Source organism: Bombyx mandarina, chromosome 01 (assembly GCF_030267445.1).
Source record: "Bombyx mandarina strain Sakado chromosome 01, ASM3026744v2".
In the NCBI taxonomy this organism is placed as follows: Eukaryota; Metazoa; Arthropoda; class Insecta; order Lepidoptera; family Bombycidae; genus Bombyx; species Bombyx mandarina.
In genome coordinates, this window is record NC_143208.1 from 20,230,962 (window position 1) to 20,249,647 (window position 18,686).

At 44.4% G+C, this 18,686-nt stretch overlaps 1 protein-coding gene across 4 annotated transcripts; it reads left to right on the forward strand.

The window, feature by feature from the left end:
* Positions 1-11,100: 11,100 nt before the first annotated feature.
* Or-3 (olfactory receptor 3) lies at positions 11,101-17,711 on the forward strand. Of its 4 annotated transcripts, XM_089732240.1 has the most exons (11): positions 11,101-11,260; positions 11,951-12,209; positions 13,483-13,593; positions 14,866-15,095; positions 15,525-15,809; positions 15,934-16,036; positions 16,142-16,237; positions 16,315-16,470; positions 17,038-17,099; positions 17,142-17,155; positions 17,219-17,711. In XM_089732240.1, exons 1-9 carry the CDS (start codon positions 11,235-11,237, stop codon positions 17,089-17,091), a joined length of 1,320 nt encoding a protein of 439 aa, XP_089588366.1. In that variant the 5' UTR covers positions 11,101-11,234; the 3' UTR covers positions 17,092-17,099; positions 17,142-17,155; positions 17,219-17,711. The 4 variants fall into 4 exon arrangements, with proteins under 4 accessions (XP_089588366.1, XP_089588367.1, XP_089588371.1 ...); XM_089732241.1 differs by lacking the exon at positions 17,142-17,155 and having other exon boundaries at positions 17,198-17,711; XM_089732245.1 differs by lacking the exon at positions 17,142-17,155 and having other exon boundaries at positions 17,038-17,091; positions 17,211-17,711.
* The last annotated feature ends 975 nt before the right edge of the window (positions 17,712-18,686 follow it).

Here is an 18,686-nt window from a genome sequence, read left to right on the forward strand (position 1 = left end):
TTATATGATTTTAACAATGTTCTGAGTCTAATAGTGGTTAATCGAGATTTTATAATTTTTCATTGTACTTTTATTCAATTATTTTTATTATTTAATTTCAAGATCTTGTCAACTTTTTTTTAGGATTGAAGGATTATTGGTGGCCCGGAGGCCTTTCCAGTTTCACTAGGACAGGTGGAAGAGCATGGGTTTGACCAGGAGGGGTGGGATTAGCTAACAGCTACCAGGGTGCATCCGAAGAAGATCCAACAACTTAAGAGTAGCTGCTTCGCGAATGTATGTACTACCGCATCGGAATGGCGACCCGCTGAGAAGATCCGGCGAGAAACTCAGCGAGCTGATGCATGGGTTAGGTTGCACATCGAAGTCTTTGTCGAGTTCGACGAGTACGGTTACCAAAGTCCCTAAGCCTGCTCCTGTGTGTTAGAGCTGAAGGAGTCTAAGGCAAAGGTTATTGGATCCGATGGATCCGTAAGAATGTGTCTAGGGTGTCGACCGTGACTAGCTCCTGATTTGGGGAATAGTCAGCGGCGGCAACGATAAGGCGATTATCATGACGCATAACTTATTGAAGTACCATTCCGACGCTGACTTCCTGTATTTCCGGATTGATTCGAGACCCAGGTCGTCGTGTAGGTCAACGTTCATCACGAACCACAGAGCTCCGACGGCTAACCTGTAAAAGCGGGATTGTAGAGATTGGAGACTGTCTATGTGTGTGCGGGCCGCGACAGCGAACAGCACACTCGCCGTAAGTCATGACGGGCCTTTTGCAAGTTTTGTAAAGCGTCACTTTGTTCCGAAGGAATATTTTACTCCGCTTACAGATCATGGGGTAGAGCCTACTGAGAATAAACGCGGCACTGTCGCGAACTGATTTTATATGCGGGCGGAATGTCATCTTTTTGGAGGCCGTTCGCGAGATTGTGGGCACTGTTGAAATACATTTTTTTGGTCTTAAGAGCCAGGGAAACTCGGTCCTAGGCAGCATTCTCTTGAAGGGTTACCGAGGGAGGGTCTGGGTTTGGTTATTGCAACCGGACGAACGATTGCAACTGACGACGGTGTACCACGGACGGAAGGAGCGACGGGAGTTGGAGAGCGGGGGCGTGACGCGCTTGCAGCTTTACTCACTTTAGCGGCTGCGAGACCTCGGGATTCCACGGCGCGCTTCTTACCTTTCTGGACGACCGTGAATCCATCGTTAGGTGGCGGAGGAAAGGTTGACCTCCATGTCTGACTCCAAGTCAGATGAGGAAGAGGGCGTGGGCGATCTACGGGCAGGTATTTAAAGAGGCGCGGGGGTGGCGGGCCGGACGGAAACCGCGGAATCTCGAGTGGGCGCGGGGGCAGCGGGCACGACGAAGGTCGCGGAAGATTGCGCGGGCGTGAGAACGGTGAGTGCGATGGAAACCGCGGTCTTGAAGGCTGCAAATTCTGCCTCTATTAAACACGCGCTCGCCTTAGCGAGGCCCTAACGTGGAGGATACTGAATTGATCGAACTGATACCGAAACGATTACAGAAAAAAGGTTCTATTGTTCCCGGGCGGCAATGTGTCGCTATTAGGCGCAGGTACCTACAATTCTTGAGAAACACTATGGCGACAGATGTGCCACGAACAATGCTCTGCTATCACGATGGGCACGTCGGACCGCGACGGGCGCTTGGATGGGAATGATGTTGTCAACTATTAGACGCTTATTAGACGCCATTTGTCACGTACTAAGAAGGTACGTTAAGTAAGGTAAGTCGATTCGTGGATGTGTTTTTGTTTATTGCTACAAGAGAGGCGCTCACGGCCACCTGATTTTATGGTGCGACCGGAGCCCTTAGACCTCAAGCACGTTAATGCCGCTACCTACCTTGATACGTTGTAAGTGTTAAGTTTGACAGTACAACGGCTGCCCCACCCTCCAAACCGAAACACATTACTGCTGCACGATAGAAATGGACTAGGTTGTATTTACAGACAGACGCACAGGACATTGCACAAATTTTCGGGTTTGATTTTTATGCGCGATGTTATTCCTTCACCACAGAAGTTATTCTGATGGTAGAACGTGTGGTGAGTCCACACGGGTAGATACTACCACCCTACCTATTTCAGCCGTAAAGCAGTAATGCGTTTCGGTTTGAAGGGTGGGGCAGCCGTTGCAACTATACCTTAGAACTTATATCTCAAGGTGGGTGGCGCATTTACGTTGTAGATGTCTATGGGCTCCGGTAACCACTTAACACCAGGTGGGTTTTGAGCTCGTCCACCAATATATACATTAAAAAAGGCACGTAAGCATTTGATAAGTACGAACAATTTTGAAAAATTTAGAAAAATTGGTACGCCCCCCCTCCCCCGCAGGACACCGGCCCGGTCGCGTCGCTCGGTACGAGTGCGCACACTTTATTTATTTGTACTCGTAAGTACTGCGAGACTACCACTCTTATACCTAAATTTAATATTTTAAATACCACTTCACATGATATGTACATATTATTATGTTCTCGTGTTTTCAATACCCGGATAATGAAATAAATACAATATTAAAGTTAAAAGTTGTCACTTAGAACACACGTTGAACATTGCATTTAATGTTCAGTTGTAGAGTAGACCGCGAGACGAGATGAGAATGACATTTCCAAATGTTCTTCGCTGTGTGCCCTTGTGTGCTCTCTGTAAATGGTGCAGCTTTTTGGAAAAACAAACTTTGGTCCCAGCTCTTTTCTTTGTTCTATAGTTCAGGTTGTAGTAGGTAGTAGGCGTGTATGCAGAATAGATTGCAAGTTGGACTGGTCGAGTAGGTTGTTAGACACGACAGTACAACAAAAATAAACAAGAACTCACTTTGCAATTTAATATTAGTGTTCATTTAGATGAAAATACTAATTTATGAGAATGATTCTAAAAATACATAATAATATAAATAAATGGGCGCAAACGCCACTGTTGCCAATAATTAACACAATAATATATAGTTTAGTTTATTCAAAGTTAATATTTATTTATTATTAGCAAGATGAAACTGTTATTCTACCATATTTAACAATTAGCAGACATTGTTTTGATGTGTTCAGAATACCTATGTTTAATGTTTTATTTTATTTTGTTTAAAAACACAAATGACTGTGTAAATATTTAAATATGAATAAAGCATAAATATGAATAATAATTTATATTATAATTAACAGCAATAATTTAATTAAGTATTGTAATTGTTATGCAATGATGTTGTTGGCGCCATCTATTATTAGGCTGGATAATAACAATGTTAGTTAAAATTACTTAAAAGTAATTCATGTAAAATAAATTAAATGTCAGTCATGTAAAAATCACTAAAATATGTATTGTGAATATTAAGCTATATTTTGTGAATTATTTCGCAGTAATTACATTTGTTTGTATAAAAGAAGTTGTAGTTGCTATAACCAACACAAAATATCTAATTTTGTAAGAAATAAGACGTAGGTTTTTGTAATAAAATAGTAATGTTAAAGTTTTGTAGAATTGTATTGTATTTGATTTTAAAAGAACTTATGTGTGTAAACCCTGGCTTAACGCCGACATATACCTACGTAAGTATTCAATACACGTTCAAGAGATAAGGTAAGCTTATGTGTGTATCTATTATTACATTGAGAAGAAGTTGTCCTTGAGACGGATTAAAATGAGTGAGCCAGACGAGCGCCTGAGCGCCCTCTGTCGTCCCACACGGGAATGTACACATACACATTTTGAGAGTTTAGCTTATAAAAATTGTAGTGCAAATATTTCAGAGTGAATATCGTCACTGGAATGTGGAAATGGAAATGTGCAGTCCTCAGTGATCTGCAGCTGGGTGTGGAGGTCTTCCGTCTGCCTCTCGCGCTCTAATCTCAAATCGCTACTCTCTTATAAACGGCCGGTATAAGTGGTACCGGCACACACCCTACCCCCCTATTAACTTCCCCTTACACCCTTCTGTACTAGTAAGTACTAGTAAGTTAAAGACGCCTATTTCGCTATTTAGTGATCAAAAATTTCCTGTGATCAGTGTGTACCACATGCGGTGGCCGTGGGAAACCACGCTTATAAATAGTTCTCGTTTCACTCGAGCCCACCCCGGAGGGCAAATGTAACCGAGATCGTCATGGAGGCCCCCACGAGCGTGGCACTCCCGCGCCGTGTCACAACTCCGCGGATCCCGAACACACGTTTTAGTTTACAGGGAGGTCGAGCGGAAAGCTTCCCTGCCGCCCTCGCACGCGTTACCCCCCCCCCCACAGCTACTGAAGTCAAAGAAACAATCGAAAACCCCATGATCTGCAAGCGTCGTTAGTCAATCGTCCCTTGACAACAAGGGGACACTCGACAAAACCTGCATACGTTCCGTGACCTACGCAAGTGTAGTGTTCGCTCACGCGGCCCCTACACACACGAACTCTCTCCAGCTCATCCAATCCCGTTTCTGCAGGATAGCCGTCGGCGCACCATAGTATATGTGAGGAGTATAGTTCTTCACGATGACCTAAATCTAGAACCGATTCGTATGTCAGTATCTTAGAGAAGCGTCACAAAGCTACTTTGAAAAAACAGTGCGGCACGATAGCCCTCTTATCCTGGTCACCTTCGATCAGCAATAATTGCAATAAAAGCAATAATTGATCCGGTCGTCCGGAACCACTCTCGGTGCTTTTAGCACTGAAGTATGAAACCTATGGAAATGAAACGTCAACAAAAATTCGTGCCACTGTGATGTCATTTGGCCACAAAACATGGCGGTTTTAGTGCTGCCCTGAAGATTTTAATGTTAGTAGGTTTTATCGATAAACGTTCTTGGCTCATTTTATTTTAAATATTGTTGAGTATGAATTATTTGTAGAATTTATACTTTAATAGGAAGTAAGTATATTGTTATGTGCGAAGATGATGTGATTTAGATATTATGTGAAATCTAAGACGAGTTCGTGCTTCAAATTTGCCAAGTAAACGATATGACGATTTTTAAAATTGCTACACTGATTTTATAAAGTTGTAGTTTGCCGCAAAACATAAAAATATGGCGTAGTACAGTGCCATCTGCCTATTTCTAGCATGCTAAATGTTATCGTATTTTGAGTACGTGCTTTTCTTAGACTATTACAATCTATTTTAATTGTTTTGCTGACTCTAAAGTCCGTAACACAATACCGCAGCGCACCTCAAGGAAGGTGCGCCGCACCATTTTTAAAGGGACCGCGTGATAAAAAAAACACCTACAGAACATTTATTCATTAATAACAAACGTCATTCCTTATGACTTCCTCTCTAAAATCACTTAATTATTAAATATTTAACGAATTTACAATAGTGTTTTACTCACTACGGAATAAAACTATTTTATTTACCTAAATAGTTCCGAAAAGATTTTGTCGGTAGCCTTTTTCCCGAAATATCTAAACAGAATGTCTAAATATTTTTGATGACATATTTTATTAAGAGGTATTTATGATTAGTGTCATGATCAATAGATTCCGACCGAAAAATGGTGTCCGATTTTTCGGATAAGGGCTTCATAATGAATTTAAATATATAAAGATAATAGTTTTGGGGCATCGACTTTCTTGAGATCCTATAAAATATGTTTTAATTATTATTCTTGTATGTTTTAAGCATGATAAAATAAGAAATTTTATATAAACAATCATATTAAATCGATATCAAAGTCAATAAATAATGTACAACCCAAAACAGACGGCCGAACTGACGTGACAATGACATTTGGTGCGCTCAACATGGCGGATTTTCGGCCTCATTAGACATTTACATATATTCATGTTTCATTTTATGTACGCACTGAAGTACTGTTATATTGTTTTCCTGCGAGCTAAAGTGCTGAGTAAGAACGAGATAGATATATGTCTATGTGCGTGCCTTCAAAATGGGTGCTATTTATATAAGCAATTGTACCTACGTATAGAACAATATGTCGTGTCCCTACTATATACTTAGGTCTATGGTTTTTAGGCGCTTCAAGCACCGGTCACCGTCCTCGTCGAACTACTCGACCCCGACGAATAGTTAGACGTGCGAACAAGCCCATAGACAACCCACTGAGTTTCTCGCCGGATCTTCTTAGTTGATTTTTGCTAAGGTTAGTGTTAGCAACTGTCAGGTCGAGCCCGTGAGCTCACCTACCGGTCCGCGCGAAGCTGAGCTATGTACATTCAACGTGCTAGTGTGAGGGCTGATAGTTGCATTGCGAAACCATAAACTTGTTCGCTTTCTAATAGCGCTCGTTGTTACATGAAATGTACCTACATTATATTATAGGAGCCTCAATGTCTCAAGCACGACGGAAATCTCGTCTTGCACTTTGCCCAACCATTACTGCCCTCTGCATTTTTTTAAACAAACTGTTAGAAGTTTTCAAATGTACTAAAACATTCGCAACAAGTACGAGTACATCAGAATGCGATCTGAAATAGCTTTCTGTGAGCGTCAACAGAGGGCGCTGACATAAACAAAGCAACGAGACCGGACGAGCCAAGCCACAGTGCGACTCGCAGCAGGCTCCAGACGCGTGGATCGGAGCCCTGTCGCGCGTGCCATGCCGTCTCGGTCTCAGGCGGTTCCGTAACTCAGACAAACGATAGATCACTGGTTAGAGCTTTGTTCCCGTATTTATCACAACTTTAGCATACATTTTGTATAATCCTGTTATCTCAGGGCTTCGAAGAGGCAACATGGATTCCTCTCATGGGGAAGTATTCGTTCAGGAGCCTCGTGATTGCCGAAGCAGATCGATGCAGAAGAAACGTTCACTCTAAACAACAGATGGCTGTAGTCGGAGCGCACGTGTCGGCTCGTGACCACTTACAGTAGGCTCACTGCTGGAATCAGGGCGAGAATGTAATGTTTTTGATGTTTAGAGTTTACAATTGATCTCGACACAGCTTACGAGACAGATTTCGCTCATCTACGATCAACTCAATAGTAACAGCAGTGCCATCTGCACACCGATGCAACATAATATGCACAGGTATATGTGTGTTAGTCTAGAAATAGTATGTTAACAAAAACAAGAAACCGTCTGTGATCTCGAAAGTAAACCTTATTATCTAGTATCTACTCTAACCTTGATATGAGTATTTGCACTTGAATGAAATAGAACACACACTTTCTGTATTTCCGGTTGTTTCTTTTGTCCAGGCCAATGCCCGAAGCAGCTCAATTGATTTTAAGAAGTCTATTGGAAAATAGAGAAGCTCTGCTGTTATATATTATATAAAGAGACTGGCTACTATTTATACGAGTATACATATATTATTATATTATCTAACATGCAACGACTTCAAGCAGTCGGCTCGCCCGCCAGCCTCGTCTTCGCTAAGCAAATAATTTGTTTACAAGCATTCGAGTTATGATCTAAATAAAATCACAATTTTTATGTCAATTATCATTTTTATTTTATGATGAATAAAGATTTATTGTTTTACTGTAGGTACTCAACATATCGCCTTGTATCGTCCCCAGGGGAAGTCATAGCGGCGAGCAGCGAGCACCTCTTCATTCAATCATCATTCATTCCTTGTCGTTCAACAACTCGTTACACAGAAATCGTATGTATACATATTGTCACCGCGATACCAGTAGATTCACTCGGATTTACCTTGGTAAACAAAAATGGCTTTCTGGGGCCTGTGCAATCGTCGCATTCAATGTGTTCACCAAAACGTCGGTAACACATGTTCCGAGCACCATTGAGACGCGCACGCATCCACACATGTTAAGAAAGTTAGAAAGAAGCTAGTTTTCCTATGTGTCTGAACATGGGAAAACCGTCAGAGCGACAGAGGTAGACAGGACGGCGGCACTCACCCGGTCATATCCCGCGGCAGCCGGCAGAACTGAAGTCGCGGGCAAGAGGTTCTACCAACCAGTATGAGAGCCCTACGATATGGTAAAATTCCTTCACATATTTTTCGTAGTGAATCCCCTAATTCTTATTTAAGGTACTAGTGGTATTGCAAGACCACGAGTGCGGGTACTGCCTATTCCTGCGAAGAGGCAATCAAGCGTTCCGGCTTAAAGGGAATGAATGATAAAACAGCTGTTGTTTGCACGCATTTGAAAATTCGATCTGATTCCGTTGCAAGGAAGGCGTCAGTAAGCAGACGGCCGCGTCCCGGGGCTCAGTCTATGTTCAGTCGAGCAATTAGCGTAATCGTGCGAACTGCACCATGAACTCAATTAATTTATTAAATTATCTTCAATTGTCGATTTAAACAAACCAAAGAAAACATCAAAGGCCGGATCGGCCGACCCTCGGCTTCACTATTATTATTATATCACGGCTCCGCAAAACGACTCATTACAAAATAATCGACAGTTTAATATTCGCTATCAACTCTAAGGTATATTCTACATTTTAGAAGAGAATTATGTTTTGCGGTTTATGAGGGAATACCTAGCCACACTTTTTACTTTGTAGTGTAGTAACAATAACAAATATGAAAAAGTTTTTCTTCCTAGCGATAAAAATAACCGAATGCTGTACATATAACACAAAGTAGGTATGAAGCGAAACGCAATGCTTGAATCTCTCCATGTGCTTGGAATTAGCCAAATGTGCATTGGGCTATCGATAGATGTCATGAAACGTCCTATAAGGAGGATGATGAAGGATTAATGGTGGCCCGGAGGCCCTTCCAGTTTCACCAGAACAGGTGGACGAGCAAAGTCACAGCCAAGAGAGGTGGAATTTGCTAACAGCTGTCAGAGCGACTCTGAAGGAGATCTAAGAACTCGAGAGCAGCTGCTTCGCAAATGAATCTACTACCGAACCGTCGAGTTCGATGAGTATGGTTACCGGGGTCCCTAGGCCTGCTTCTAGTGTTAGAGTTGAAGACGTCTAAGGCAAAGGCTATTGGATCTGATGGATCCGTAAGGATGTGTCTAGGGTGTCGACGGTGACTGGCTCCTGATTTGGGGAATAGTCAGCGGCGGCAACAATAAGGCGATTATCATGACGCATAACTTATTGAAGTACCATTCCGACGCTGACTTCCTGTATTTCCGGATTGTCGTCGTGTAGGTCAACGTTCATCACGAACCACGGAGCTCCGACGGCTAACCTGCAAAAGCGGGATTGTAGAGATTGGAGACTGTCTATGTGTGTGCGGGCCGCGACAGCGAACAGCACACTCGCCGTAAGTCATGACGGGCCTTTTGCAAGTTTTGTAAAGCGTCACTTTGTTCCGAAGGAATATTTTACTCTGCTTACAGATCATGGGGTAGAGTCTACCGAGAATAAACGCAGCACGGTCGCGGACTGATTTTATATGCAGGCGGAATATCATGGAAGCATCCAGGGTGACTCCCAGGCACTTAACCTTTCTGACCCAGGGTTTGGGTTGACTAAAGAGGATAGTCGGGGGTGTGAGATTCCTCCTCCTAATCCAGAAGGAAATCCGTGTGGAATTTGCCCTTTGAAATAGCACTGCAGTACTATTGGCTGGGTTGATGTGTGTGCGCCATTTTCGGAACCACTGTCCGAGGACGACGGCTGCGCTCTAAAGTTTCCTCGCGATTAGGGACTTGCTTCTACTCGAAGAGTAAACAGTCGTGTCGTCGGCGAATAAAGCTAACTGGGTCGGCGGTGACCGGGGAATATCGGTTACGAATAAACTAAATAGGAGGGGTGAGAGGACAGAGCCTTGCGGGACTCCAGCCGTAAGAGGTCGCGGGGAGGAGCGAGTTCCTTCAGCTCGATATCGAAAAGAGCAGTTCGACAAGAAGTCCCGTATGATGAGCACGAGACTGTCTGGCACGCCTATGTTGAAAAGCTTGAAAATCAAACCGTGGTACCAGACTTTGTCAAACGCTTTTGCGACGTCGAAGAAGAGAGCTTCCCATGCTACCTGCTTGCTCCAGATCAAGTCGTCCTTGCAATGTAAGTTGGCAAAACGTTGTCCCAATTTCAATACAGTTACATTACATTAAGCTACCACATATTTCCTGGAAGGCTATGTTTGACTTTTGCGAGTGTGCCATCTCGTGGTAGGAGGTGGCGGGGCGAGTGAGACAAAGCTCTCCTTGGCTTAGAAATCCACCGCCGCCAAGCAGGGGGTCGGGACCGAGGTTCATGCGAAATCTGGCCGACCCCCTAAGAGATTCGGGCTCCACCCGCTTTCCGCGGGGAGGGACTCAGGCGTGGAATGGCGTGCTTTACACGCTCGCTCGTAGTCGCGGGGCTATCCAAGCGGGCTCCCGGCCCATCATACGAGGGAACCGGTGATCGTGCCGCGGGTGGTCGCCGATCTATTGTCTGGGGGACGGCGGGATGGATGTAATATGCTCTGCGTCGACCCTGTCCCGCCGTCTCAATAACCCGACGGAGCTCTGGCCCAGTCTGCGGCTGGACGCCGGCTGTGAGCGGCAGGAGTTTTTAATGAGGTTTAACTTCCACATATTCCACCCGCTGTGCGGCTGGGGATCCGGTGATTTTCTACTGCGGAAAAAAAAACTGTCGGCCATGTTGTTTACATCTATAGAACTGTTATAGTTCCTTATGGAGGAACGAGACAGACCCTCAGGACTGCGTATGCGTATGACGTACAGTTATGTGTACTACAAGAACCATGAAATCGTATATCTATCGATCATCACGAAGACTTAGTAGCGAAGATTTAGTAGCGATTTGTAGGTATATGTCTTCAAGAAGGGTTAGAACGCTACTTTAATCGGTGCGAGATGATACCCTCTTATCGCAGCCGCCACTAATTACATAACTAACCCAGGCGACGAGGTAAAGCAAAGCTACAATGGTAGCTTTAAGTTAATTTTACCTAATGTCAGTTAAGTAAATAGTAGTACTTCTCAATAACCCCGACTGGACTCCGGCCCATCTAGGGTAGGGCGCTGGCTGTGAACGGCAGGACTTTTTAGTAAGGTTCAACTCCCACATACTTCACCTGCCGCGCGGTTGGGGATCTGGCGATTTTCTCCTGTGGGAAAATAAATAAAAAAGTAAATAGTAGTACTGCGCGGATATATATTTATTTATTGTATCTTATTTATTCTCGATAACCCAACCAGTACAATGTGATGCTACTTGTGTGAACCGCCTTTAAAAGTATACGGCGGGTTTGTGGTATATAATTAAGTTGAATCCAAGCCAGACATTATCACCGCACGTGGAGCTCCGACGTCCGAGCTGAGAAGCCGCGGCGAGTATTCGCTTCGTTTGTGCTCCGACACTCTACGTAAAGACGGGCAATATGATATTCGTCGACGATGCTGTCATGTCAGTTCTAAAGTACAATATCATTATTTGAATATTCAGATTCTTGGGATCGTTTCAAACAATGCCTAATAGTGGAGTCATTTGGAGGGTAAAGCCAAGCTAGCGACAAAAAGGCTGGGAGCCGTCAACAGAGCAAAGCGGCTTTACCTAACTTACTGGGGTGTACTACTCCCACCTCTGGACCGGGGTTCTTCAAAACTTGGTACTTTCATTAGACTTCGCAGAGAAGAAGGTCGTTCGGATTGTCCAAAAGTCCATTCTTAGGTATCGTTTCGAAACTCTGGGTCTACTGTATATTCCATAGAGAGTGCTCTAAGAAATTGTTTGAGATGATCCTATCATCTTGCTTTTACCATCACACCGCCGACTACCGGAGCAGAGTTCATCCTTACTACCTACAGCTATTGCGTTCATCCACAGTGCGTTTCCAGAGATATTTTTTGCCACGTACCATCCGACTGTTGAATGAACTTCCCACCACTGTGCTTTCCGAGCTTTGTCACATGTCTTTCTTTAAACCAGGTTTGCGGGGAATACTCAGCGGTAGGCAGCCGCTGAGCTGAGACTCTGGCATTGCTGACGCCATTAGCGATGGTAACCGCTCACCACTTGTACATGGAGCGAAAGTTCGTCTAAATACAAAGAATAACAAAGAATGAGGAATGAATAATGTACAAAGCACTGTTACAGCGGTATCAAGGACCCGCGCGAGTACCGACACCTGCGGGTGCTGCGGACCTCGCTGAGGTTGCTGGGCGCCTGGCCCGGACACTACCTGGGCGAGGAGACCGGCTCCAAGTACGAGTGCGCGCCCATGTTCCTGCTCATGTTCATCAAGATCGCCTGTCTGTACCTCACCATTGTGTACCTCAGGAACAACGCAGATGCCCTGGGCTTCTTCGAGCTCGGTCATGTCTATCTCACCATATTCATGACTTTTGTGACGCTGGTGATTATTTTTGTTTTTTTATGTAGCGTAGAAACGAGTACGATTATCGGTCATACGGCCCACCCCGAGTCGTGCGACTCCGACGGCGCCGCGGCGGCTCGGCGGCTCGGCCCGCTCGAGACTGACCCTTTTTTGACCCTCTCAGTGGATTATTTTACGTTGCTTTTTTAAGTTGAAACCTTGCTGTCTTGATATTGTAATTTGAATGATATTCTATGTTTAATTAACTGTAATAAAAGTACATACAAATACACACCAAATATTATTCGAAGCCATAGTTAACATGGCACACGCCACATCATCGGTTCTATGGGCGCCAGTAAGGGTACATGTTAAAAGCGTTTAAAAAAAAAACTGTGTTCAAATAATGCTGTAATGTTTTAAAAGCTAGTTCATAAGATAATTTAGTGTATCCTCTAGGAGCAGTGCTGCCTCGTCCAGCTCAGTGAAACCGCACCCCAACCACCAAAATATTTTACAGTCCGTTTGGAGTCGCGCAGGCACTTCGCTCCTCTAGTTGTTTCGTACCGAAGGCTTCATGAAGAGAACTGTATGCGTCACACGGTGTGAAGTAGTCAGTTACCGGAACCCATTTATATCACGGCCCATATATACATGGCCACATTTAAACATGAGATCGAAGTCTCAATTTTATTAGTATCGGTTATCCCCGCCCTCTGCATTGGAGCAAGGAACCACCCAGGTCCCAGGTCTGGGCCTCGATGTTTCGAAGACCGGACCTCCTTGCCGAATGTAAGCACCACAAAACTCGCATCGCTTGACACGGCCACACCGGGCATCTCATGTTTATATATTGTGTAGGATCCCTAAGAGAACGTACCTACATGAAACACGGGACTAGTAGATGACTAGTACGAAGGCAACACGTGCTCATCAGTTTACAGTTTAATGATGAAACCATATCATAGCTCCATTCATTAGTTAAGTATTATTGTATATAGGCAAGTACTTGTAATACATAGCACTAAGTCGTCACTAACTCGTCATGTACACGGTGAATATTCCAGAAGCCATGATTACTCCCGCCGAAAGCATCGGGCGTACTGGCCGGTGTTCACCGCCCGCTCCAACCGTCCCAGACACGGCTGCTCGTACATATTATGTCGCGCATTAGTATTAGTATGCTACGAGTATGTAGCGACAGTAGTACTGCGAGTTCTGATCAGCGAACTGAGCCAGGCCTTCAACGCATTATATAATAGAATCATTGCATTTTTATTAAAGTGTATTAAAATCAACTCTGCTGTTTCAGTCTCGCGGATTCTCCCTTACTTGGAATCCTAATTATCACAAAGTGGTGAAAAAGTTTATAACTGAGATGCATTTATTATACTTTAAAGACAACTCGGAATACGCGATGAAGGTACTGACACGAGTTTGTTACACAGTATTACACAGCTCTTTTTTTTTATTGCTTAGATGGGTGGACGAGCTCACAGCCCACCCGGTGTTAAGTGATTACTGGAGCCCATAGACATCCTGGACTAGTTCCTTGTTACACAGTATTACACAGCTCCTGGACTAGTTCCTTGTTACACAGTATTACACAGCTCCTGGACTAGTTCCTTGTTACACAGTATTACACAGCTCCTGGACTAGTTCCTTGTTACACAGTATTACACAGCTCCTGGACTAGTTCCTTGTTACACAGTATTACACAGCTCCTGGACTAGTTCCTTGTTACACAGTATTACACAGCTCCTGGACTAGTTCCTTGTTACACAGTATTACACAGCTCCTGGACTAGTTCCTTGTTACACAGTATTACACAGCTCCTGGACTAGTTCCTTGTTACACAGTATTACACAGCTCCTGGACTAGTTCCTTGTTACACAGTATTACACAGCTCCTGGACTAGTTCCTTGTTACACAGTATTACACAGCTCCTGGACTAGTTCCTTGTTACACTTTATTACAAAGCTCCTGGACTAGTTCCTTGTTACACAGTATTACACAGCTCCTGGACTAGTTCCTTGTTACACAGTATTACACAGCTCCTGGACTAGTTCCTTGTTACACTTTATTACAAAGCTCCTGGACTAGTTCCTTGTTACACAGTATTACACAGCTCCTGGACTAGTTCCTTGTTACACAGTATTACAAAGCTCCTGGACTAGTTCCTTGTTACACAGTATTACAAAGCTCCTGGACTAGTTCCTTGTTACGCTGCGCTTTCGTCGCCTCTCTCTGTCGTCGCTCTGTCGTCGAAGATCACTATTATTTTAAGTTATAACTAAATTTTTAACGTATAGTTCAAGTTTACAATTATGTTTATTTGCTATCCAATACTATCCAATATAACCAAAATATCCAATACTAGTCCATTACTACAAATAGTAGATTATATTAAAATACTTCTTCGTTATAAAAGACAACATCACTGAATTCATCACTTATTACTGGTGGTAGGACCTCTTGAGAGTCTGCGCGGGTAGTTACCACCACCCTGCCTATTTCTGCCGTGAAGCAGTAATGCGTTTTGGCTTGAAGGGTGGGGCAGCCGCAACTATACTTGAGACCTTAGAACTTATATCTCAGGATGGGTGGCGCATTTACGTTGTAGAAAAAAAAGGGCGAAAACGATGCGAAATATGTAGTTGAAATACGAAACAACTAACAACCGATGAGCTTCCAGACTCACCGGAGGGTGCACAAGATCTCCCACTTCTACACGGTCTTCCTGAAGGTCCAGATGATCGCGGGGCTGACCTTGTTCAACGTGATCCCGATGTACAACAACTACAGACAAGGGAACTACGCGAGCGACCGGCCCGCGAACATCACCTACGACCTCTCCATTTATTACGAAACCTTTGACATCTTGAACACCCCAAACGGATACATTTTCATTTGTGTGTTTAACTGGTAAGCGTTGTCAATCAATAGACAGAGAAAGCAACCGTTGCCGAGGTGTGTCTAGACCTCGACGATGGTCGCTTCTCTTTTTTTTTGCTTTTTTGGACGGGCTCACAGTCCACCTGGTGTTAAGTGGTTACTGGAGCCCATAGACATCTACAACGTAAATACCGTCACCCACCTTGAGATATGAGTTCTAAGGTCTCAGTATAGTCACAACGGCTGCCGCACCCTTCAAACCGAAACGCATTACTACTTCACAGCAGAAATATACAGGGTGGTATAATAGGGCCTACCACCAGTTTTATACATAAGTATATTTACACGGACGAGCGGAGAATCTAACCTTCCCAAGGAATCTGTGATATTCCTACTTTTTCAAGAAATCAAAAAGCATGATTTGAATGGTATCTATTAATTAATAATACGCTGTTACAGGTTCGCTTCGTATATTTGCTGCAGCTTCTTCTGTTCCTTTGACCTGATTCTTTCTCTGATGATATCCACGGTATCCGGTCATTTTAGAATTTTGATCCACAACTTGCTTACGTTCCCACTGCCTGAGGCGATAACCGCTTCAAAGAAGTTTGTAGATAAGCACAGATGTAATGGCAATAGGTCAGAATTTGTCTTAGAGGAAGCTAAGCTGTACTCGCCTGCAGAAATGTGGCAAGTCACCGATCGACTGCGGCAGTGCATCGACTATCATCGGAAACTCGTGGAGTAAGAGACCTTTCAGCACTACGACACTTTAATTTATTGTCAATGTCGAGTATCTAGAAACATGAAAGCAGTCTTATCTGCTGACGAAGCTTGGCGACGATTGACGATTGGTGGTCAATTTCAGGTTCACGGGGGACATATCGGAGGCATTCGGTCCAATGCTGTTCGTATATTACTTGTTCCACCAAGTGAGCGGGTGTTTGCTGCTTCTCGAATGTTCACAGTTGGTTCGTATTCTTCTGTATATTCGAATTATTTATCGGTTGCCTTTAACTAGAACGAAGGTACAATAAAGTTCACGATATGTAATAGAATGAGTATTGCATTGACAGAATACGGCGGCCTTGGTTCGCTACGGAGTACTGACCGTGGTACTGTATCAGCAGCTCATCCAGCTCTCCGTGATCGTCGAGTCCGTCGGGACCGTGGTGAGTGCGGCGACATGGCACCCCCGGGCCGCGGCCGCGCGGCGGTGCAGTGTTGCTAGGAGACCGTATGTTCGCAGACGGGGCGGCTGAAGGACGCCGTGTACGAGGTGCCGTGGGAGTACATGGACACGAGCAACAGGAAGACGGTGGCTATATTCTTGATGAACGTGCAGGAGCCGCTCCACGTTAACGCACTCGGCCTCGCCAAAGTAGGCGTGCAGTCGATGGCCGCGGTCAGTCCTGCTCCTCTGTAATATGTTTAACAAACGATTTTTATTTAATTATGTCGCAAGCAGCGTGGAACATTCCTGTGGACCCACAGGCGTCACAACTTGCTTGAATACCTTCGGACACAGAGCCGGAGTCTCGATTGCGTTGTACGACGAGTGCGCGATGCGCCCGAACCGGAGCGAACGACGGCCTGGCGCTGGGTGGTGACCTGTGGTGCGGGCTCGCAATACCTCCTACCACCAGTATATCTACACTGGTAATCGCAGTGCGCTCGTATAATACTCAGAGAACGTTTCTGCCCTTTCTCCGATATATCTTAAGTCGCTTATCACCAACCTGAAAACCTCCGATCTACTTGAAAATGCACACATTTCAAGGAGCGATGACAAAGATGCTATATATATATATATATATATATATATATATATATATATATATATATATTTTTGGCCTAAGAGTCTGAACGGAGCCACCAGGATTAAATTCTCTTTCATTTTGAATATTAGTTTCAAAAACATTTCAAATTAAAAATTTTGTTATTTAATTTTTATAACCATTTCTTTTTCCAGATCCTGAAAACATCATTTTCCTACTTCACTTTCCTTCGTACCGTGTCCGAATGAGCCGCACACCGCATGCCGCACGCCGCACGCCGCACGCCGCACGCCGCATGCCGCACGCCGCACGCCGCACGCCGCACGCCGCACGCCGCACGCCGCACGCCGCACGCCGCACGCCGCACGCCGCACACCGCACACCGCACACCGCACGCCGCACGCGCCGATAACTTGACTAGCAGCTAGCAGTAGTGCAGCAATCTGTTGTACGAGTAGCTACGAGTGTAGTGCGTGACGTGACGTGCCTTGCTAAACGTATTCAATTTATAGCACTGTTAGAGCTCATTCTTTGAGCAACTATTTTTTCACTATATAGTTACAACACAAGAATAATACAATTGCTTGTTTTGAGTTCAGCGACCGATTGAGCGAACATTTAACTGTAGTGTTGTGGTTTGATTTGTTGTGAATTGAGTTGCGATCGATTGTGACGTCCCGACGAGTAGATCATCGAGCCTGACGTGGGACTGCGGCGGCGGCGGCGGCGGCGGCGGCGGCGGTCGCTTGATGTTGTCTTGAAGGGCCCGTGCTGCCGGCGTCGGTCGATTACCAAATTAGTTAATGTAATTTTTAGCACACGTTGAACTGAATTGCATTTTCTTTCGACAATAAATATAAAAAACACATTTTGATTTTTATTATACATAGAACAATCGTAACAGTAATATTCTACAAACGTTCCTTTAGAGCCGGAGCGCAGTCTCGCGCACTATCACGACCCCTCGACGCTGCCAGCGTGAGTTTCCAGATATTATGTTATTTGCGTGTTACCGTCGCGTCGTCCCACTTTTGAATTAACTTCCCTATACAGCGTTTCCTGAGCGCTATCACACGTTCATCTTTAAGCTACGACAGTGACCGTAGACGGACTATAAAAAGCACAATAGAGCATATACCAAAACTCTGGACTCAGGACTCGGCATGTAGATTTTTAAAATGCTCAATTTTTTAAAGCAGAACTTTGCGCTCCTCATGCTTTCGTTCTTGTTTCCTCCTCGTTCGCTCTTCGTTCCTGGCGAGTAAGTAGGTATAAGCGATGTTATAAATTGTAGCTCGGATGAGCGAACGAGAGATATTGGGTTCTACGTAATTAATGTCTCAAGCGCGATTTTCAATATTTGGCCCAAGAAATCCCCTAAAAACTGGGTGGCTTCACCTTATACAGTCTTATATCACCTTATACTTCAGACCCGCTTATAGGCTTCTTTATACAAGATTTCATAAGTCTGGTCTCATGAAGAGCAGGTCCCACCTTTGCCTGGGATCCAAAGTCGACGAGCAGTGGACTTACGGTGTCGCTAGCGTTGTCGTCATCGGACCTCTTCGACACCTTGCGTAGTGATCGCTGACTTGCGTAACACGTAACAACTCTCTACGGAGAGAGTGTGGAGCCAACTGACAGAAACAATTGATGTATGCCGGACCAGCACTCGTTACCGGAGTAAAGAGCTCAGCATATTAATCTGAATGCCACTCAGTTAAAGTACAGTACACTATCAGAGATGTGTTGAAATCATCGTGGCCTAAAGGATAAGACATCCGGTACATCCGTATCCAGCGATACACCGCTGTTAGAATCCCGCAGGCGGGTACCAATTATT

Excerpts from the sequence above, each read along its gene's own strand:
- Or-3 (XM_089732240.1), top strand. The coding sequence starts at position 11,235 with ATGATATTCGTCGACGATGCTGTCAT. Across the intron at positions 16,037-16,141 it reads TTCTCGAATGTTCACAGTTG|AATACGGCGGCCTTGGTTCG; the intron begins GTTCGTATTCTT and ends TTGCATTGACAG. Across the intron at positions 16,238-16,314 it reads TCGAGTCCGTCGGGACCGTG|ACGGGGCGGCTGAAGGACGC; the intron begins GTGAGTGCGGCG and ends GTATGTTCGCAG.